The 24,288-nt window shown below is 37.8% G+C and overlaps 1 protein-coding gene across 2 annotated transcripts in view; it reads right to left on the bottom strand.

Annotated features, from left to right (window-relative positions):
• POT1 (protection of telomeres 1) overlaps positions 1 to 22,160 on the bottom strand; it is a 122,006-nt gene extending 99,846 nt beyond the window's left edge. The window contains exons 1-2 of one of the 2 annotated variants that reach the window (XM_077122703.1): positions 22,026 to 22,160; positions 21,084 to 21,263 (exon numbers count right to left, since the gene is read on the bottom strand). In XM_077122703.1, the coding sequence (XP_076978818.1) occupies positions 21,084 to 21,206 (123 nt within the window). In that variant the 5' untranslated portion in view covers positions 21,207 to 21,263; positions 22,026 to 22,160. Of the gene's footprint in view, positions 1 to 21,083; positions 21,264 to 21,959 lie in introns of both variants that reach the window. The other variant, XM_077122791.1, reaches the window with a different exon arrangement.
• Positions 22,161 to 24,288: the final 2,128 nt, after the last annotated feature.

Below are 24,288 nucleotides of genomic sequence, written 5' to 3' on the forward strand. Positions count from 1 at the left end.
AAATGTCCCAAGTTAAACAAGTCTATAGAAATGTCCAATCTAAGGCATCCAGGGAATAATACCTTGATTCAAGAAGGCCAATGACGTTCAGGGTTTCTCTCTCGAGTGAGAAGGTGCATGGCGAACACAGTCAGGGTTTCTCTTTCATCTGGAAAGGCACACGGTGAACACAGTGTCATCTGCCACCTTTCTCTCCTGGCTTTCTGTTTCATGAAGCTCCCCGGGAGGCATTTTCCTTCTTCATCTCCAAAAGTTGCTGGCTGGTGGACTCTGCTTTTCATGGCTATGTCATTCTCTGCTCTCTCAGAATCTCTCCTTTCTCCAAAATGTTTCCTCTTTTATAAAATTTCAGTAAATTTATCAAGACCCACCTGGAATGGGTGGAGACACATCTCCACCCAATCCAGCTTAACAACCACTCTTGATTGAGTCACATCTCCAGGGAGATGGATTCACAGTCTGATATATCTATAAGCCAATCTGTGACACTGGGGTTTCAAAGAGAGAAAAAGTTATTGGGCATAGTGACAACTATCGGTTGTCTGTTTCTTCTCCATGATCAGGTGAGATTTTATTCTCTTTCTAGTATGTCATTCTTTCTAACAATCTGACCCCTCAAAACAATCATATTCATAAAGTGAAGCACAAATGTTCCTCAAAAATGAAAACAGAGCAGCTACTAATTAAAATCTAACATACTTCTTTAAGGTCCTGAATGACCCTATCCTGTTTCTGATATAATGGATTAACAGGGACTAGATTTACTCTCTAGATTAAAACAAGAAGAAAAGCAAGAACAAATATATGACAGCACTAGACAACAGGAAGCCCAGGAAAGTAAACCCTTTGAGAAGGGAGACAAAGTGATAACCCTAGCTTACTTCTTGAAGACAGTTTCTAGGATACTGAGAATGAAGAATCAAATAAAGACCAGCATTCTCAATGAATTAAGAGCCCAGAGTTTAAGTACATCAAATGGCTATGAACTTGTGGGGCAGAGGGCTGAAAAGCAGAGAAATGAGAGAGCGCTCTGAATACCAGAAAGGGGTGCCCTCAGACCTTCGGGTGAGTATGACTCCAAATCAAGGGAGGAAAGTACCTGAGGAAAGAAAAAAGCCACTGAAAAACTAGGCATGGTTATTTTTACACAAGCCTGGCAGTTCCTCTGGTTCCAACAGGTCAGAATAGAAAGACTTTCTTCATGCACTGGACATCTAATAGAAAGACTTCCTTCATACACTGGACATCTAATAGAAATCCTCAAAAAATGTATTTTCTTAGTAGTGAGGCCAAATTAGTCGTAGAATAAAGGCTGTCTTGCATCCACGCTAACCAAACTTAAAAGCAAGTAAAAAAAAAAAAAAAACAAAAAACGGATTCCAAGAAACTGAAATGCATTCCACAACAAAGACAAGCAATATTTAAAGGATAACAAATAAATTCAGCACTCAAAAATACAAAATAATAATTGTCCAACATCCAGTAAAAAATTATCAGGCTTGCAAAAAAGTAAGGCAAACATATAACAAGGAAAAAAGCAACAACCATTGCACTGGTTTGAATCTGTTATGTACCACAGAAAAGACCATATTCTTTTTTTTTCTTTTTTTGCATGGGCAGGCATGGGGAAGCGAACCCAGGTCTCCAGCATGGCAGGTGAGAGCTCTGCCTGCTGAGCCACCATGACCTGCCCAGACCATATTCTTTTAATCCATATTTATGGGGGTAACTTGTGAGTGGGACCTTTTGATTAGGTTGTTTCCATAGAGATGTGACCCACCCAACTCAAGGTGGGTCTTAAACCTTTACTGGGGTCCCTTAACAGAGAGAGAGCTTAGACAGGAATACCCCAGGCGAAACAAGCAAGGATCCACAGAAGACTAGAGACACCTCAGAGAGAAGGACCAGGAGCTATCGCCATGTGCATTCCTATGTAACAGAGGAACCCCAGATGTCATCAGCCTTTGTTCAGTGATGGTATTCTCTTGTTGATGCCTTAATTTGTATATATCCATAGCCTTAGAATTGTAAATTAATAAATCCACATTATTAAAAGCCAACCGACTTCTGGTATATTGCATTTTGGCAGCTCTAGAGAACTGAAACAACCATCAATAGAAAAGAACCCAGAAAGGAAAGAGATAATGGAATTAGCAGAAAGGATGTTATTTATTAAAAACACATATTCAAGAAGATAGAAGAAAACGAGAAGAAAAACAGAAGGTAAACACTGAATGAAATTAAGAAATTAGAAACCAGAAGGAAAAATATTACTGAAAATCAATGAAAAAAAATAGTCTGCTTATATTATATACTTGTAGTCCAATCTTCAAACTAGCTGCTCCATTTCCATGATGAGCTAAAGGAGATATGAGTGAAAGTAATCCCTGAAATGACAGAAAAGCCATTATAGAGAAGAGGCAAAAGGTTTATTATAACACAAAGACAGAATCAAAATTCAGAATAATTTTTTAATTTTTTTTTAAAGTTTTGTTTCAAGAAGTCAAAGTACTGTGTTCAAGTACTTTAAGATATGAAATACTGCTTAGTTAGTTTTTCTAGAGGAAAATCAGAGATCCCCAAAATACTTTGGGTTCATAATTTAATTCCTTAAACAATCCTATTATTAAACACTATCAAAACCTCATTTTAAAGGTAGAGATGAACTGGATCAACTTTTGCTAGCCTCATCTTAACTTGTAATATTGTCCTCTACTACAGAAAAAATGAAGAGTTTGCTTTTAGAAAAGAATGAAAATTTCATAAATATTTAAACTATAAAATGATAATCTCATGGATAAGGAGAATGCAGACTAATCAATGGATTAAGACACAAGCGTCTTTTCATCTTAGTTCCACTTCTGTAACTAGCCAGTTATGTCAATTTAAAAAGAGCTATTTAATCAGAGTCTCAAAATGAAGTGTTTAATCTAGATTGTTCCCTATAAATTCTTCTGGCTCTAAAGCTTAATGATCTCTGAATAAATATAATACTAGGCTCTTTGAAAACTTCCACAAAGAAATCTAATAAATTTACTTAATAAAACTGAAAAATAAACACTATTGTACATAACTCCCACTCTAATATTCCAGTTTTGATACAGCCAACAACAAAAAATAACAACTATGTTCATATATCAATGTCGCTTATAGTTAGGAATTAGAAAAAAGTAACAATATGGCTATCAACATTGCAGAGCATCACTCACAACTTAACAATAATAACAAGAAGTTGTACAATTTACAAATTTCAAAATTTTTCTCAACACCAGAAAGCTGAGGCCACAGGGCAACCAACTAACTAGAAATCTAAGGTAAGGAACGGCCTCCAAGGAGAGATGGGAAGCAAGCCCTTACGATTTCTGCCTTATTGCAGAGCACATCTGGTGATTCTCCTGGTAGCCACCCATTGGAACTGCCGTCACTCTCTGAGTAAGTTCTTAATAAACATAGTGACTCAGTCAGTGGCTGGTGTTTTCTTCGGTTTCATGGCTATAATCTCCGTACCTGAAGGCCCAGGTCAGAACATCAACCAACCCCCACCCTAAATACAACGTAGCTCTAGATGAATTTGAATTCTGTAGTATATTGTAACCAGTGCAACAACAAATCCCAAACCCAGCACAACCCCTGTCTAGATTAACTAGACCACAATAGCAGAAAGAAAGGTTTGTGCATTTACAAGAATAAAAATTATTTACTTTGATTTCCATGTTCCTACACAAGATGTACAGCTTTCAACAACAAAACCATAAGGCATACAAAAAAGCAAGAAAACACACTGTCAAGACAGAAAACAATCAAGAGAACCATCATCAAACTAGATTAAAAAAATCAAACTCAAAGCAGGTGCTTTTGGTCCTCTTGCAATCGATTCAACTGGAAAAAGGTCTAGATGAAAGTAGGGATGACTGGAAATAATCTGAAGTTACAGTTATTGTAAAGGACACACGGATTTTGTAACGAGGAGAGTGAACAAAAAACCCAGGCCCCTAGGAACAGATCCCCAGCAGACAAGGAGAGAACCTTAGATCCCCGTGTGTTAGGGAGGAAGCATAATGATCCCTGTCTCTCAGAAAGGACCCACCAGGAGGCTTCCCCTCTTTCCAAAGGAAAATGCACTGGGGCTGTTGTCACAAAGTACTGTAAGCTTTGAAGGTAAACTAACTGTAGGTAACTCGTACCATAATGTAATGTAATGCCTGTTGTCACCAAGTAGCCCATTCCCCTTAGAAGAGTCTGGGTTACCCTGTAGATCATAACTGGTGATCATAAGGTTTTTTTTTTTACTCATGGGCAGGCACTGGGAATCAAACCCGGGTCTCCCGGACGGCAGGTGAGAATTCTGCCACCTAGCCACTCACACGGCCCTATAAGGTTTTAATTGTAAATGTTCTTTTAGTTTGCTTTCATTCCTTTGCTTGTCATCTTATGTTTTATAACACTGCTGCAACCAGTGAGCATGTTTGCCCCAGCTGCCTTTTGTCAGCTCTTATAGCCCCTTTGTTTAGCTTAGTCTCTCTGCTTATTATCTTAAGTGGATTGGACTATTTAGGACTCTACTGTAACCTGTATCCATATGTATTACCCCGGTCAGATTTTGTCAGTTCTTAATGGCCTGTTTTCCTTAGTTACATTCCTTTACTTAATTAATTAAACAATTTGCAACCCTATTGTGATCTGTAACCAGATGTTTATCCCAACTGGCTTGTCACTCCAGAAGAGCAGCTTCTTGGGCCTGCCCTCATGTACTTCCAAATGAATCAATTGATCATATCTCCCACCATCCCAAGTCACTATCTCCACCTACCTTTGTTTGAATTTCATAAAAACCTCAGTTTCACATATTTGGGGAAACAGATTTGTGGCTTGTATTTTGGCTTTTTGTTTTTTCACCTCATGTATCTTTATACAGCACTCCACAATAAAGCTCTTTCTCTTTTTGAAACCCCAAGTATCACAGATTGGTGCATCAGACATCAAACTGGTTTGGGCAACAAATAGCATGGAATGGCGCAACTTCTGTCCCTTCCAATGTCCTCCACAACTTTTAAGGTGAATGAATTGAATGACCTGTATACATTTCACTAACTGCCCTTAGGCAGTTCCCTCTTGTTAGGGAAAAGGGTGCCCATCATCCGGATACGGAGATCGATGACTGCAGGTGGGAAGTTTATTGAGAAGCTCTCTCAGCAGACAGGGTCTGAAGAACAAACTTCAGCCCACTGCTGGGAGGGTTGTTCAGCATTATATACACTGTGTCACATCAGTTAAGGAGGGGTTCATAAAGCTGATGGTTTATTTTATGATTGGAGGGGAATTAGGGTTAAGAAGTGGCCTTTTTGGACAGGTAGCAGGGCTTGGTTACAGGTGAGAGTTAAGGGCCAATAAGGAACCATTAGGTTTCTTTGCTGTCCTTAGGACAAATTGGTGGGTAGGGTTCTGCTATGATTTGCTCAGTCAGTCATGTAGGCCATGGATGGGGAGATAAGTCACAGCTGGTTAGTTATCACCAACTTGTGAGGGGGAATCTCTAACACCTCTGAATGTGAGGGGGAATCTCTAACACCTCTGAAAACAAGACAGAACTGAATTATTGTTACCAAGATGGAGTCCACCAGAGGCTTACCAGCTGGAAGAAACCACACTGGGGACCCTTGTCAAACTGTGCTGCCTAACTTGGCCTTCCTAGAAGGACACCCAGCAACTGTAAACTCTTTGTTCCCATGGGTACTGGGCATGTCCTCAAGTTTTCATTTCTTACGAACATAGCCACAAAAAAACTGTGATTTACAAGAGGGAGAGTTGCAAGAAATATTTAGATGTTTAAGATGTTAAGAAACATCCTTAAAAATAGGTCAAGTAGCCCTTGGATAAATATTATGCAGACAGTTTTATCTACATGAGAGTTACTCCATTAGAAAGATGGTATAAAATGTGTTCCTGTCTTTAATTGAAATAATCAATGATAACATATCAATCCAAAAGGCATTTAGGTCAGCCTCAATTCACCAACCAGAGTTGTAATGGAAAAGAGAATTTACCAAAGACTTGTTGCTTGCAGGCCAAAGTAAGTTTGTGCAAATTATTAAAATTCTGCTATACTTGGATTGATGCTTCAGGCTAGGTGGGAAAGGCCAATCAAAAAATTTATGGAGAAAGTCACCTGGCTTTCCAAGGTAAAATGGTTAACAGGATTTGCTCAGATTGCTAAATCCAGGACACCCAAGGGGCATATCTGAGATCAATACCACAAGCTTGATTCTGCTGTGCAGACTTCTGCTGGCCACAAGTCTTGCTAAGTGCTATATTAAAAACAAACAAAGAAAAGAACAGATTTGGATCTAATTCTTATTAGTAAGATTAATTAGAATGACTGATGGAGAAGCATATATGTGGGAAAAAATTTGCCAGAAACCAAATCATGGAGAAACTTAGAGGGTAGTGGGGGGAGGAATCAGTCAAGAAGTAACATAATTAATTTCATGCTTCTGCAGTTAGGGCCAAAGAAAAAAGGAAGCTAAACCCTGGAAGGTGAACAATGACTGAACAGTGAGAGACTTCCAGAAGATTTACCTACCCAGAAGTATATGCTTACATTTCAATGGATGAAACATAGAGCCACTCCTTTATACTCCAAAGAATGTGTTTGCCTTAGGGGCATTAGGTTTCTCTTCTGCTTTCAAGAAGGTGAAGCTGGACAGCTGTCCTATAAACTCCCAGATTCATTTCAGAGTTTCTTTGTGATGCAAAAAAGAACAACAACAACAAAAAACCTTTACAGATGTAGGATGACCTCTGGCCCTGATTGCATCACTCTGAATGGGAGGATGGGCATGAGGAATATCTATATATTTGTAGTTATTGCTACAAAAGAAGAACAGAAATTTGCCTTTACTCCAGAAATCTCATGTTTGCTTCAGGATAAAAATGAATAAACATAAATATCAAAAACATATCAACCCCTACAAGATTGAGGAACTTCTAACTAAATGTTTCTAAGCTGTGACACAAACCTTTATGTGTACAGTATGTATCTAGGTATTTCCCTGTGAAACCTGGGGATGTAAGGAGAACCAATCTGAGCACGAAGATCCTATTGCCTGCTATGAGTAATAGACTAAATCTGTGTGGGTTCCTTGTCTCCTTAACAGCTGAATATATCATAAGTATGGCAGGACAACCTAGTGGTTAGGCTGCTGCTTAAGAACTACTTGTCTGCTTGAGATTTTTCAAACAAAATGAAAACCTATGTTCACATAAAAATCTGTATTAAAAATGTTTACAATGTCTTTACTCATTATCACACACACACAAAAAAAAAAACCTGAAAAGAATCTAAATATCTCATCACTGGGAAATGGATAAACAAACTGTGGTACATCCTACAATGAAATTCTAATCACTAATAAAAAGAAACAACTACTGATAAACACAACTAGGATGAATCTCAAATGCACCTTGCTAAATTAAAGAAGCCAGATTCAAAAGGCTTCATACTGTACAATTTAATGATTTACATGGCATTCTTGAAAAGCAAAAATATAGGGCCAGAAAATTGATAAGTGGTTGCCAAGGGGTAGGTGGAATAGTTGAGTATAAAAGGATACAGGGGACTTTTGGGGGGTGATGAACAGTTCTATAGCTTGATTATGGTTGCAGCTACATGTTTTTATATATTTGTTAAAAGTCACAGGCCTGTACAACAAAAACAGTGAATTTTAACTTATGGAAATTAACCCTGTGGTAGGTTGAATTACATACCCCAGAAAAAACCTTAATCCTTTCCTGTGCATGAGTGAGTACATGGTAAATATGATCTTTATTTTAAGGGGTGCCCCACACTGAATTAATTAGGGCCTTAATTCCTTTTACTAGATGACTTAATGAAGTAAAGGTCACATGGTGGACTCAAAGCTGGAAGTCAATGACTGCCGGACCTCCAGACCGCTATCAAGCCCAGGGGGAAGCAAGCCTTCTAGCCTCTGAACCATGAGCCAATAAATTCTTGTTGTTAATTCAACCTATTTTATGGTATTTGTGATTATAACCGGGAAATGAAGACATCTTCATTTGAAAAAAAGTAAAGGCAAATAAATACAAAATAAGCAGGAATCAGTAAGTAAGGTCTGATGAAAAAGTTATTACGAATTCCAGATCAACTTTTAGAAATAAAATGTATTTTAAAAAGTTCAAGAAACATAAATAATAGATGTACCTACAAGTTAAAAAAGTATACGCAAGCATATAAACTGAGTCAAAACTAAGAGATTCATCCAAATAATATGAAATAACAAGAAGTATATATTTGACAATTTTTTAAAGCACTATACATAACAATATGATGATCCTCAGAAATAAAAACGGTATTTCCTGCTTTTAAGCTGACTGGCTATTAACATGTTCACTTAAAAGGGTTTATTACAATACTACTAATAAAAATTTTTAAAAAATACTTCACAGGCAGGCAACAGTGTCTCAGTGGCAGAATTCTCACCTGCCATGCCGGAGACCTGAGTATGATTCCCAGTGCCTGCTCACGTAAAATAAAAAATAAAATTAAAAAAAAAAGGATATAAAAAAAGAAAAAAAATATTTCACTAATAAAAGAACAAAAATACAGAAAAGAAATAAGGGTATTTAATAGACTGCTTAATCAGGAGAAAAATAAGAAATTAACAAACTGTCATTATTTAGACACTATCAAGCACACAGTATAAGAATATTAAACTAGATGCAGATCAGTAGTAATTATTATTAATGATTTGTCCAAAAGAAAATGAATCAAATCACACACTTTAATATAGAAAAATAAAACTACACAAGAAATATCACACTAAACAACCACATATAAAACAAGTTTGAGAAATGCTACCAAAAATTTGATAAGAATTTAAATGAAATGAAGTAAAGAAGGCCAAATGTAATGCATAAAATTTTATTTTATATAAAGGAAAATGGAAAATAAAAGAATAAAAGATATAACAAAGAAATGAAGTCCCACTAAGCTGAGAGCCAAAAATCATGACTATGGGGTTAATGAAGCAGCCAGAATATGTTAGGCAGGGAACTTAAAAGGAGGGTGGTGTACAGGGGGGAGGAAGAAAGCAATCACAAATGTGTAAGCACTTCCTGCAAGTCCTCAGTCACTAGGATGGGCAAACTTAGGGTGATACTACATGAGATTTACCACCGAGAGAGAACCCAAAATACTGGATGAAGAGTGGTACTGGGAAATATGGGAATTCCAGTCCATCTCTTCACTCTGTAAACATCATAGGCATTCTGTATAGGTAATTTAAAATAACATCTCTCGTGGTAAGCCCTAGGGAAAGGCTTAGTCTGGATGGGCCCTAACAAAACATTAAATAAAGCCATGCAAAATCTCTGGAGAAGATAGAGTTTGGAGACTGAGTCCTACAAAGTTAGAAAGACTTGGGGAACATGATGAGCTTTACAGAGATTGACCTTAACAAAGTATAAAACTAAGCCTATAAGTTTAAGGTAAACAGACAATAAAAGAACTTCATGCTAGGGCAAAACTCAGCATTCTCAAGAAAATAACAAAATCCAGACTTTACAATATCATCTTGTTCTGGTATAAAAGAAATCATGTTTGGTGCCTTGTCTTCCTGCCTGTCCTAACCATAAGTTTCCCTTTTGTGCAAACTCCCCATATGCCAGCTAGCCCTGCCCTGGGCATAATCACAACTAGCAAGGCCTGCACTTCTATAGACAGTTTGGATGTTAAAAGCCACCAACAGCTTCCCTGGACAGCCTTGCTGCTGCTTCTCTGAATGGCCCCTTGCCTTTTCACACCACAATACTTTACTAGCAAGGCATGTTATTTTCATATGGCTTGGATGCTAAGAAGCTACCCTAAGCTTCTCCAAATGGTCCTTGCTGCCAGCTGTGATTTTCACAGCTTCTAGTTAGAAACTTCCAATCCCCAATATCTGGAGAAAGACCTACCCTTTCCCCTCTGGGTCATAAAAAGACAAGAGCCCAGGAAAGCCACATGTGTTTCTTCTCCGCTTCTCCAAAGACCCTTGCAGGAACTCAGGCTAGGTCAGCCCTGGACCCTGCTGCCATCCTTATTCTCTCCACTTTCCCTTCAGACACTTTGATCTAACAAAGCTGTCCCCTTCCACACATTCTCAGCTGGCTGGCTATCTGTGTTTGTGCCTCATTAGCCAAAGAACTTAATCTGTATCTGAAGTGTCCACTATACAATAAAAAAAGTTATGAATATGCCATTAAAAAAAAAAAAGAAACCATATCCTATAGTTAAAGGAGATGACTCCCAGGGATGAGTCTGGCCCTGGCATCATGGGACCAACAATGCCATCCTGACCAAAAGGGGAAAAAGAAGAGTAACAAATAAGGCATCTGGCTGAGAGAGTTCAGAGTCGAGAGGCTGCTCTAGAGGTCATTCTTTCACAAACTTCAGTTAGACTTTACTACCTATCATAGCTTGCCAAGTCTCAACAAAAACCATTACATAAGATTCTGTAATGAGTCTATCCATGCACTAGGGTAACTTTCCAGAAATCTACAGCCTCCAGATGGCTCCCTAGACCAGATAAGTCCTGAAACCTAGAGGGGCCAGCCTCTCCAGAACATAAGCTAGTTCCATCTCCCTACCCCATATTACTGACAGCCCCTTTCAACATTGAAAAATTAGAACAGGCATAGCCAAATGGCCCTAAAGAGTGGGAGAAAGATCAAAGGTGATGGTGGAGTTATACAGAGAAGGTAGGGTTTAACAAATGAATATGACTGTTAAATTACGATACTGATATTTCTTTTAGTCTCCACTATCTTAGAGCAGCCAGAAGTAAAAACCTAAAATTGTGGAATTGTAATCCATACCAAACTCTGAAATGTGTTCTACAACTAATTATTGCTATGAAATGTATGGCTTTTTTTATATGCATGTTATTTTTCACACACACACACACACACACAAAGTGATGATAAAAAATATATATAGGGACTTCCGGAGAAAATGGCGGCTTAGTAAGACGTGTGGGTCTTAGTTCCTCCTCCAGAACAGCTACTAGGGAAGTAGAAACGGTACAGAACAGCTCCCGGAGCCACGAAAGAGACCAAGAAGACAGCGCACCCCATTCTGGAACGGCTGACTGGCTGGGAGAACCCGCTGCGGAGAGATCACCGAGTGGTGCGAGCTTCCCCGGGCCGGGGCGGTAGGCGGCCGGAGTCCCTCCCTCCCTCCTTCCCGGGCCGGATGGGAGAATTGAAAAGGCGATCCCCTCAAGCTGCGGCGGCTGGTGCCCTCACCCCACACGTGGCCCTCCGGACCAGCTGGGAGAATTGGATCAGTGAGCTCCCAAGCCGCGGAGACCGGCGACTGGGGTCCTTTCCAAACACGTGGCTTCCCGGTCCGGCTGGGAACGGTGGATAGGCACTCCCCCAAGCCGCAGGGGCCGGCGCCCCTCTGCCACGCTTGGCAACCCGGGCCGGCGCCCCTCCGCCACGCTTGGCAACCTGGGCCAGCTGGGAAATTTGGACAGGCGCTCCCCAAAGCCGCGGAGACCGGCGCCCCCCCACCACGCTTGGCCCCGGGACGGCTGGGAAATTTGGACAGGCGCTCCCCCAAGCTGCGAAGGCTGGCGACCCTCCCCACGTGCAGATTCCTGGGCGGGCTGGGAGATTCGGATTGGCACTCCCCCAAGCCGCTTTGGCTGGCGACCCTCCCCTACAGCGAGAATTTTCCAAAGTTAAAGGAGTCACAGCATCTTTTACTGGTGGGACCCGCAGACAGACGAGCGCCACGAGCGCCACCTACTGGGCAGGAAAAGAAAAACAGAGCTCAGAGATTTCACAGAAAAATCTTTCAACCCGCTGAGTCCCACACCCAGGGAAATCTGATTAAATGCCCAGACGCCAGCAGAAGATAACGGAGCACGCTTGGAAAATTGAAGATATGGCCCAGAAAAAGGAACAAACCAATAGTTCAAATGAGATACAGGAGCTGAGACAACTAATGCTGAATATACGAACAGAAATGGAAAACCTCTTCAGAAACCAAATCAATAAATTGAGGGAGGACATGAAGAGGACATGGGCTGAACAAAAAGAAGAAATAGAAAAGCTGAAAAAATAAATCACAGAACTTATGGGAGTGAAGGATAAAGTAGAAAAGATGGAAAAAACAATGGATACCTACAATGGTAGATTTAAAGAGACAGAAGCTAGAATTAGTGAATTGGAGGATGGAACATCTGAATTCCAAAAAGAAAGAGAAACTATAGGGAAAAGAATGGAAAAATTTGAACAGGGTATTAGGGAATTCAAGGACAATATGAACCGCACAAATATACGTGTTGTGGGTGTCCCAGAAGGAGACGAGAAGGGAAAAGGAGGAGAAAAACTAATGATAGAAATTAACACTGAAAATTTCCCAACTCTTATGAAAGACCTAAAATTACAGATCCAAAAAGTGCAGCGCACCCCAAAGAGAATAGACCCAAACAGGCGTTCTGCAAGACACTTACTAGTTAGAATGTCAGAGGTCAAAGAGAAAGAGAGGCTCTTGAAAGCAGCAAGAGAAAAACAATCCATCACATACAAGGGAAACCCAATAAGACTATGTGCAGATTTCTCAGCAGAAACCATGAAAGCTAGAAGACAGTGGGACGATATATTTAAATTACTAAAAGAGAAAAACTGCCAACCAAGACTTCTATATCCATCAAAACTGTCCTTCAAAAACGAGGGAGAAATTAAAACATTCTCAGACAAAAAGTCACTGAGAGAATTTGTGACCAAGAGACCAGCTCTGGAAGAAATACTAAAGGGAGCACTAGAGTCAGATACGAAAAGACAGAAGACAGAGGTATGGAGAAGAGTGTAGGAAGAAGGAAAATCAGATACGATATATATAATACAAAAGGCAAAATGGTAGAGGAAAATATTATCCAAACAGTAATAACACTAAATGTCAATGGATTGAATTCCCCAATCAAAAGGCATAGACTGGCAGAATGGATTAAAAAACAGGATCCTTCTATATGCTGTCTACAGGAAACACATGTTAGACTCAAAGATAAACACAGGTGGAAAGTGAAAGGTTGGGAAAAGACATTTCATGCAAATAGCAACCAGAAAAGAGCAGGAGTAGCTATACTAATATCCAAAAACTTACACTTCAAATGTAAAACAGTTAAAAGAGACAAAGAAGGACACTACCTACTAATTAAAGGAACAATTAAACAAGAAGACATAACAATCATAAATATTTATGCACCGAACCAGAATGCCCCAAAATACATGAGGAATACACTGCAAACACTGAAAAGGGAAATAACATATATACCATAATAGTTGGAGACTTCAATTCACCACTCTCATCAATGGACAGAACATCTAGACAGAGGATCAACAAAGAAATAGAGAATCTGAATATTACTATAAATGAGCTAGACTTAACAGACATTTATAGAACATTACATCCCACAACAGCAGGATACACCTTCTTCTCAAGTGCTCATGGATCATTCTCAAAGATAGACCATATGCTGGGTCACAAAGCAAGTCTTAACAAATTTAAAAAGAATTACACAACACTTTCTTGGATCATAAAGGAATGAAGTTGGAAATCAATAATAGGCAGAGCACCAGAAAATTCACAAATACATGGAGGCTCAACAACACACTCTTAAACAACGAGTGGGTCAAGGAATAAATTGCAAGAGAAATTAGTAAATATCTCGAGGCGAATGAAAATGAAAACATTACATATCAAAACCTATGGGACGCAGCAAAGGCAGTGCTAAGAGGGAAATTTATTGCCCTAAATGCCTATATCAGAAAAGAAGAAAAGGCAAAAATTCAGGAATTAACTGTCCACTTTGAAGAACTGGAGAAAGAACAGCAAACTAACCCCAAAGCAAGCAAAAGGAAAGAAATAACAAAGATTAGAGCAGAAATAAATGAAATTGAAAACATGAAACAATAGAGAAATCAATAAGACCAGAAGTTGGTTCTATGAGAAAATCAATAAGATTGATGGGCCCTTAGCAAGATTGACAAAAAGAAGAAGAGAGAGGATGCAAATAAATAAGATCAGAAATGGAAGAGGAGACATAACCACTGACCTCACAGAAATAAAGGAGGTAATAACAGGATACTATGAACAACTTTACGCTAATAAATACAACAATTTAGATGAAATGGACGGGTTCCTAGAAAGACATGAACAACCAACTTTGACTCAAGAAGAAATAGATGACCACAACAAACCAATCACAAGCAAAGAAAGTGAATCAGTCATTCAAAAGCTTCCTAAAAAGAAAAGTCCAGAACCAGACGGCTTCACATGTGAATTCTACCAAACATTCCAGAAAGAATTAGTATCAACTCTCCTCAAACTCTTCAAAAAAATCGAAGTGGAGGGAAAGCTACCTAATACATTCTAAGAAGCCAACATCACCCTCATACCAAAACCAGGCAAGGATATTACAAAAAAAGAAAACTACAGACCAATCTCTCTAATGAATATAGATGCAAAAATTCTCAATAAAATTCTAGCAAATCGAATCCAACACATTAAAAGAATTATACATCATGACCAAGTAGGATTCATCCCAGGTATGGAAGGATGGTTCAACATAAGAAAATCAATTAATGTAATACACCATATCAACAAATCAAAGCAGAAAAATCACATGATCATCTCAGTTGATGCAGAGAAGGCATTTGACAAGATTCAACATCCTTTCCTGTTGAAAACACTTCAAAAGATAGGAATACAAGGGAACTTCCTTAAAATAATAGAGGGAATATATGAAAAACCCACAGTTAATATCATCCTCAATGGGGAAAAATTGAAAACTTTTCCCCTAAGATCAGGAACAAGACAAGGATGTCCATTATCACCACTATTATTCAACATTGTGTTGGAGGTTCTAGCCAGAGCAATTAGACAAGAAAAAGAAATACAAGGCATCAAAATTGGAAAGGAAGAAGTAAAACTATCACTGTTTGCAGACGATATGATATTAGACTTCGAAAACCTGGAAAAATCCACAACAAAACTACTAGAGCTAATAAATGAGTACAGCAAAGTAGCAGGTTACAAGATCAACACTCAAAAATCTGTAGTGTTTCTATACACTAGCAATGAACAAGCTGAGGGGGAAATCAAGAAACGAATCCCATTTACAATTGCAACTAAAAGAATAAAATACCAAGGAATAAATTTAACTAAAGAGACAAAAAACCTATACAGAGAAAACTATAAAAAACTGTTAAAGGAAATCACAGAAGACCTAAATAGATGGAACGGCATACCGTGTTCATGGATTGGAAGACTAAATATAGTTAAGATGTCAATCCTACCTAAATTGATTTACAGATTCAATGCAATACCAATCAAAATCCCAACAACTTATTTTTCAGAAATAGAAAAACCAATAAGCAAATTTATCTGGAAGAGCAGGGTGCCCCGTATTGCTAAAAGTATCCTGAGGAAAGAAAACGAGCCTGGAGGTCTCACACTGCCGGACTTTAAGGCATATTATGAAGCCACAGTGGTCAAAACAGCATGGTATTGGCATAAAGATAGATATATCGACCAATGGAATCGAACAGAGTGCTCAGATATAGACCCTCTCATCTATGGACATTTGATCTTTGATAAGGCAGTCAAGCCAACTCACCTGGGACAGAACAGTCTCTTCAATAAATGGTGCCTAGAGAACTGGATATCCATATGCAAAAGAATGAAAGAGGACCCGTATCTCACACCCTATACAAAAGTTAACTCAAAATGGATCAAAGATCTAAACATTAGGTCTAAGACCATAAAACAGTTAGAGGAAAATGTAGGGAGATATCTTATGAAACTTACAATTGGAGGCGGTTTTATGGACCTTAAACCTAAAGCAAGAGCACTGAAGAAAGAAAGAAAGAAATGGGAGCTCCTCAAAATTAAACACTTTTGTGCATCAAAGAACTTCATCAAGAAAGTAGAAAGACAGCCTACACAATGGGAGACAATATTTGGAAACGACATATCAGATAAAGGTCTAGTATCCAGAATTTATAAAGAGATTGTTCAACTCAACAACAAAAAGACAGCCAACCCAATTACAAAATGGGAAAAAGACTTGAACAGACAGCAGAAGAGGAAATACAACTGGCCAAAAGGCACATGAAGAGATGCTCAATGTCCCTGGCCATTAGAGAAATGCAAATCAAAACCACAATGAGATATCACCTCACACCCACCAGAATGGCCATTATCAACAAAACAGAAAATGACAAGTGCTGGAGAGGATGCGGAGAAAGAGGCACACTTATCCACTGTTGGTGGGAATCTCAAATGGTGCAACCACTGTGGAAGGCAGTTTGGCGATTCCTCAAAAAGTTGAATATAGAATTGCCATACGACCCAGCAATACCATTGCTAGGTATCTACCCAAAAGACTTAAGGGCAAAGACACAAACGGACATTTGCACACCAATGTTTATAGCAACATTATTTACAATTGCAAAGAGATAGAAACAGCCAAAATGTCCATCAACAGACGAGTGGCTAAACAAACTGTGGTATATACATACGATGGAATATTATGCAGCTTTAAGACAGGATAAACTTATGAAGCATGTAATAACATGGATGGACCTAGAGAACATTATGCTGAGTGAGTCTAGCCAAAACCTAAAGGACAAATACTGTATGGTCCCACTGATGTGAACCGACATTCGAGAATAAACTTGGAATATGTCATTGGTAACAGAGACCAGCAGGAGTTAGAAACAGGGCAAGATAATGGGTAATTGGAGCTGAAGGGATACAGACTGTGCAACAGGACTAGATACAAAAACTCAAAAATGGACAGCACAATAATACCTAATTGTAATGTAATTATGTTAAAACATTGAATGAAGCTGCATCTGAGCTATAGTTTTTTTTGTTGGTTTCTTTGTTTGTTTGTTTGTATCTTTTTTATTATTATTATTTTTTGATTATTATTTTTATTATATTTTTATTATTATTATATATAATATATAAAATATATCATATATAATGTATATTATATATTATATATTATTATATTTATATATTATATAATATTATATATAATAATATATATTATATATTAATAATATTATTATTTTATATAATATATAATATAATATTTTATATTATTTATTATTATTATATTAAAAGAACTATTAAATAATAATAGTTCTTTTCCTAAATTGATGCAAATGTACTAAGAAATGATGATCATGCATCTATGTGATGATGTTAAGAATTACTGATTGCATATATAGAATGGAATGATTTCTAAATGTTGTGTTAATTTCTTTTTTCTTTAATTAATAAATATATATATTCCTTATAGCCTCTAATGTTCAGGAGCAGCTGGAAGGAAAAATCTGAGATGATAGTATGGTAGCTCATGACAAACTCTGGAATCTGTACTGTAACTACTTGTTGAAGAGTGCTTTGAAAACTATTGCTTTTTTCTTTCTTTGCTTTGTATATATGTTATATTATACAATCTAAAAAGTAAAAAATAAAAAAAGACAACCTCTGACAACTGCTAAATACACATCCTTTACAAGTGATGGAATGTTTATGAAGGCAGACTATATGGTAATCTATTAAATAAGTCCATACAAATTTCAAAAAACTGAAATTCTGCAGAATTAAATTATAAATAAATCACCATAAAATACTTAGACACATCTGCATTCTCTCCAAAGTTAACTTTCTTCAACCTCACATCTCTTTTGACTGCCACCTTTCCTCTCTCCATTCCTTCACAAAATGTTTCTTTATTATAAAAGTAAATATTTCATTAGAATAAAAAAATTACCCAAATTGTAAATTTTAAAAGTTGAAAAATAACAGAAAAATCTTAAAATCCAGAATAATACAAAATACTATTAATTCCTTGTCTGACACTCTCTTTAATAAATAGTTTTCTTAACTTTTTGGCCACATACTCTTTGATCATCTTTTCATGACAATGAACTTATGTTGGCTTTTATAAAGAACATAAAGATAATTCACTTTTTCCTATAGCATACCTGATCAAAATTTGTTATTAATAGTTTACAACAATTTTATTCAACTTCATCATTATGGAAACATCATGAAAATTTTACAGATTGTTGCCCAGTACAAGACTGTTTCTTTCATGTGTAAAAAAATCTGTAAGATTTATTAATTCTCCCCAAACTAACTTCAGGCTCCATGCACTTGAATACTTGTTTTTCTTCCATAAACCATATACTCCCAATGCTAAGTGCCTCAGGACACATTCACACATGATACAACTTCTGGCTTCCTACCTTTGTGCCAGGTTGCCCAGTGAACTGGAGGGTTCCTGGAAATGATTCCTCTACCACAAAAGCTTATAATATCCAGACTCTACATAGAAGTTACTGTAAAGCACATATGCCCTAACTAAATGTATTCCATAAGTCAACACCATCTTAGCTAGAGTCCAAAAATACCCATTTCCAATATCACTTTATAGGAGAAATACTATGATGGAGGAAAAGTCAAAGTGGAGTCAGTTGTCTTAACCATTTGAGGTTAAAAAAAATCCTGCTTTTGTAAATTTTACAAATACATGTGAATATATAAACTTATTTCTAAGACCCCTACCCTGCAGGGCCTTGGAAGGGCTTGTGCAAGTGAAGAGTATTTGAAGCTCGAGCTTCACTAATTACATATTCTACCTCCGATCACTAGGGCTGTGGTACATTATTTTCATCCTGGAAACCCTGAGGAAAGATGAATGCATTGTCTAAAAACACTAATGTTGAAGTTATCATCATTTTTTTTAACCACAACCAGCATTATTGAATGCTTAGAATTCATCAAGTGAGCACTTCACATTTTTCCTACCAACATCCCCAAGAGGTAGATTCTATTAAAATTCCCATTTTACAAAGGAAGAACATAAGTCACAGAATGATTAAATCACCTTCCCTATCACCCAGTTAATAAATGGTGGACCTGTAATTGAACCCAGACTGCTTTATTCCAGGGCTCACACTCCTTTTCAGAATGCTAAATAGCCATAGGAGAAAACTAGTGATCGTGGCCTGTGATGTTAAAGAAACAAAGAGGGAAACAGAAGAACAGACGATGAAAGGAAATACTGGTACACTTTTAAAGTTCAATTGCCGTTTTGATTGTTTGTTGGTTTTCATTTCACTTAAGTGGAGTTACAGGTTATAAGAAAAGACAATAGGTTATGGCACTGATTTTACGTAGCACAAAGTCCATGATTGTTACCCAAATGCAAAAGTGTCTCAGAATTAGAAGCCTTCCATTTTCCCATTTCAGGGTTATGACTATTAATATCAAAATTTATTGAAAGACTTCCTACCTCCATTCACTCACCTAACATTCGATCCATAAGTCACTAAAATTGGATTAGCTTCTCAGAGCTCCAACAAAACTAGTCTTCCCAATAACTTTCAAACAGAAATTGCTAAACAGAACAGATGCTTTTTTAACCATCATAAGACCACAGTTAGACTGAGGAACTGAGAGCTACATAATGCTTTGGTAAGAAGCAAAGACAGCGAAAATTCAAACAAAGCTCAGCCACTTAGAAGATATTTGACTTTGGATGAATTATTTAATCTACATTTGTTTTCCCAGCTATAAAATGGAAACAATAATAGCTAGCTAAAGAGTTCTTATGAAGATTAAGAACTAGTATATGACTTACAGATGCTAAGAAAGTGCCTGCCAGATGGCAATCTATAGAAGTTACTGATATAACTTAGCCCTTGAAATATTCACTTTCTTAAGTACCTAAGACACGACTCCCTCCTGATTTTCTTCCTACTGCTCATGCAATCTTCTTTCACTGACTCTTTAAACACAATTCTCTTCTCATTCTACTCTCTGGCTCAAATCTCCCTGAGTACAAGATTCTTACAGCTACAGAATCCCATTCCATTCACTTATTGGACATTACCACTTAGATATCTCCAAAGACTCCTCAAACATGTCATGTCCAATATTGAAATTACTTTTCTTCCTCAATGTATACCTTCAACTATCTTCTCCAGGTTGACCATGAATTAGAAACCTGGCACTCTTCTCTGATCCTCTTATCTAACTGTTCTCTAGCATCATTTCATCCTCTTCATCTTATCAGCTCTGAGAAATTGTCTAGATTTAAATTACAGCTCTACTACTTAAAAGCTACATGATCTCAGAAAGATTATTTAACCTTTCTAAAACAGTGTCCTCCTCTACAGATCAGGAGTAATTGTACCTAACTCATAGATCTTTAGGATGACAAATGAGTTAATACATGTGAGGCACTTACAATACTATCTAGTACATTGAAAAAGCTCAATAAAGGCTAACCTTTATCATTATTATAATTTATTACTATTTTTTATATCTGCCATCTTCTCATCATTCCCTCTCCCACTGGTTCAGACCAGAATGAACTCTCACTTAGATTACTGCAAATACCTCTTAACAAAATGTCCTTCCTTTAATATTGGCTTTAAAAAACATTCTTCACTCGAAGTGAATCAAATCTTTCTCCTACTGAAAATCTGATAAGGGGTCCCCCCCATAGTTTTTAGAATAACATCTAAACTCCTCAATATGTACATAAAGATTCCTTTACCAAAAGGAAGGTACAATCTCAACCATTCTTTAAGTTTCAGCTCAACTTTTCTGACCTAATTTGTGAGAACCAAAAACTGTCTTTTAAATGTTCACATATCACAGTGCTAATAACATATTAATAAAAATTAGAAATTAGGCAATCTGTAATCCCACGAGAACACAATCACCTTTAGTACAGAGAATGTATGTATTTATCAGCTGTATTTATTCACCTTTGTACCTTCCAAATTATGTTTTCCAGTTATCATAGAAGAATTCAATGGAATTTTGCAAAATAAATGCTACATGATTAAGAATAACCAAAATATTCAGTCTCAAATACTAGGCACAGTAAATACCATTCTGAACATAGCTCCAACAAAGAAACTCCACATAAAAATTAGCATTTTTTTTGGAAGAATAAAACATTCTTAGTTACTAAAATTCTTACCTGGATATATTTCTTGCTATAATCACAACCTGGCTGTAGGGATCTGAAATCTACTTTGAGCAATTTACTCAACCTCTGAACTTCAGGCACCCCATCGACTTTCTTTATTAATTTAAGTGACATACAGTTCTGCTCCACAGTTTTGCCCAAAGCAATGCAAACACGGAAATTGACAGCTTGCTGCCGAAAACACAAAGAAAAAAAAAAAAAAAAAAACATGTTTTATCCAACATGGGGACAAGAATTTACTTTAAGATTCTTTGACTTTGGTTTGCTTTTCCTTTCCTTTAAGCTAGTTATCACTCTGCCTGGGTGTAAAGGGTAGATTATTCTATACTTTTATTACAACGATCAACAGAATTCTCCCGAGTCACTGAAACTGACGTTTTTTTATTTAGCTCGTGTATTCCACAGTTTTAAGATGTGTGAAAACTACTTACTCGGGGAGAGAGAGCTGAAAATTTTGGTTTTGTTTTTAATCCTCCTGGCAGTTGTAATATCCTGCACCCAAATTGTGCACCAGAAGACTGTTACTCCAAAATATATCTGTTGCCTCCTCCCTCCACCCTCTAAGTAACTGAAGGAAACGACTACTAAACTGATGTTAACTTGTGCATTGTAGGTTAAATCTTATTTTTCAAACCTCTTGATTGGGATACTCATTAGAGTCAATATTTAACTTCATGAGAGCGGAATCCCTTATCCAAGGAAACTATGAGCTTCGTGAGGGTAGGGACCTGGGAATCTCACGTCCGCTTCTCTCAAAGTGCCAAGCAAGATGCTGAACACAAAAGGCTCACGATGAGGACTCTTATAAAGGGTTCTTTGCAATAACTACATCAAATTTTGATCTAAACTAAACAAATCTCTTTATACCAATTCAGATTCCAGGCCACCTTGTACCCACGCAAGAACTCCATATCTACATGAAAATTCACTTACCGGCGCTCAAGGAAGAAAACAAGGAACTTTCCAACGGCGCGCCCGTGACGTCACTACGCACGCTGGCGGCACAGCTCCCACGCATGCGTGCGCTGTAGCTGAAGTTGAGGCTTCGTTCGATCCCGCGCCCTACGGATGAAAATCTGCGCTGGCTCCAGAATTTAAGACGCACAAAAGATTGCGAATAGAGGGTGTGTCGCCACCTGGAGCGTAAGGCTGCCGCGTAGGATCTGCCCGTCGGCCACACCCTGCGGAGATTCTCGCTGCTCGGTTTAGCCTAGGCCGGGATCAGTACCGGGCTGTCCGGGCTAACCGTGCTGGACTCTTACACCCTGAAACCACCGAAAAGGCTTCCCAACATAACAGCGGGGCTTGAAGTTGCCCTTGGTCGAGTGGAAACTCCTGAGGACACTGTTTAGTTTTCCGTTCTGTTCTCCTAGAAGCAAGCACCCAAATGTAGATTTTACAAGGAATTATCTGCAATTACAATGTTATTTGACGATTAAAAAAAAATTCAGGCATTGGTATAATTCTGTCTATGGGTAATGCTATTTTCAGACCGATTTGATTTTTCATTGTTTTATAGGGCTATAATTTTTATGTTATAATTAATAGGATACACTTAATTTTGAATCCTCAGCTAATTTCTGATTTATGCTTTGATGGTTTGTTTTAAATTAAACCTTTCATTGCCAAACCATAATGTTATAAAGAGTGACATGATATTTCCAAGACTAACTTGGGCTAAAATATCTGTTGGGTATGTATTTGCAGGGGAGAAATAGCTAAGTTAAAATAACTATTTTTTTCAACAGGAAGCTTTCAATGTTAGGCCATCTGCCCTTTCCCCTCCCCATCCTCCATCCAGTTTTGTCTTAAGGGCAACAGAATAGTCTGAGCTCTAAGCTGTCTGTTGAGGAAAACAGCGCTAGGTAAGGATTACCTCCTCAATTTACTCTTTCCCTGTCGTCAGCCAACACAGAAGTGCTTACTGTTCCTCCTCCCGAAATAAAGACTTCCACGTGGGCTCTGGATCCTGTCCACTTGATCCTCACTCTTATCTTCCATATTCTGCCACTGCCATAAACTTGTTAAGGGATGGGAGCACGGTTAACTATTATATCCAGAGCGTCTGTGCAGTGCCTGGCATATTGTAGATGCTAAATATTTGTTGAATGAGCAAATAGGAAGAATGTTTCTCTTTCTCTTTGTCAGCCTTCCATTCCTCTGTTCTCCCCCATGCCACTCCATTACACAAGCTCACTGAAGACTTCCTTGTTGCAAGGCCAAAAGGACACTTTAAAGTTTTTCTCACTCATCTTTTTGAAAGAATTTTCATTGTGATGCGGTATATTCCTAGTTGTCCATGTACCTTCTATCAACTGAATATGTTTAAATGTTTTCTCATCTGCTACCTAACCTAGGATGTCCGAATTTTATCGGATGTGATGAAGATATCCTATATATGTGTATGTATATATACAGAAGTATATATAAATACAATTATTTTGTTGTGGTGGTGGCTGTTCTCAGTTTCCCTAGGACCCCAAACGCTTCCTACACATCCAACTAACTTTCAATTTTGTTTCTTCTTTGCCATCTTCCAATTAATAGCAGAGTTAGGGATATCTCTGACTCTAGGGTCTGCACTGCTTTCCCACACATTAGCAATTAGTTTATCCTACAAATGAAGCAAAATGGACATGGATATTCAGTTTAATTTAAGATGATAAGTGTGCTGGCTTGAATCCGTTATGTACTCCAGAAAAGCCTATGTTCTTTTATGCATCACCATGGGTGCAGACCTATTTTGGGGGAGATCTTTTGCTTTTGCTTATATTGTTTCCATGAAGATGTGAGCCAGCCTATTCAAGGTGGGTCTTAATCCCCTTGCTGGAGTCCTTTATGAGAAGATAAAATGTAGAGACATTCTGGAGAGAACCAAGAGAAAGAAAATGCCCCCAGGAGAAGCCAGAAGAACCCAAAGTTGCTGAAAGAGCCTTTTTGAAACCAGAATCCAGGAAAGAAGGTCCAGGAAATGTCACCATGTCCCTTCCCATGTAACAAAAGAACCCTAGAGCCAGCAGCCTTTCTTCAGAGAGGGTATCTCCCTCTTGATGCCTTAATTTGACATTTTCATGGTCTTAGAACTATAAATTTGTAGCCTAATTGATCCCCTCTAAAACCAATCCACTTTAGTATACTGCATTCTGGCAGCTTTAGCAAACTGAAACAATAAGATAGGGAAAAAAAAAAGAGAGAT

This window comes from Tamandua tetradactyla, chromosome 1 (genome assembly GCF_023851605.1).
Source record: "Tamandua tetradactyla isolate mTamTet1 chromosome 1, mTamTet1.pri, whole genome shotgun sequence".
Taxonomy (NCBI): Eukaryota; Metazoa; Chordata; class Mammalia; order Pilosa; family Myrmecophagidae; genus Tamandua; species Tamandua tetradactyla.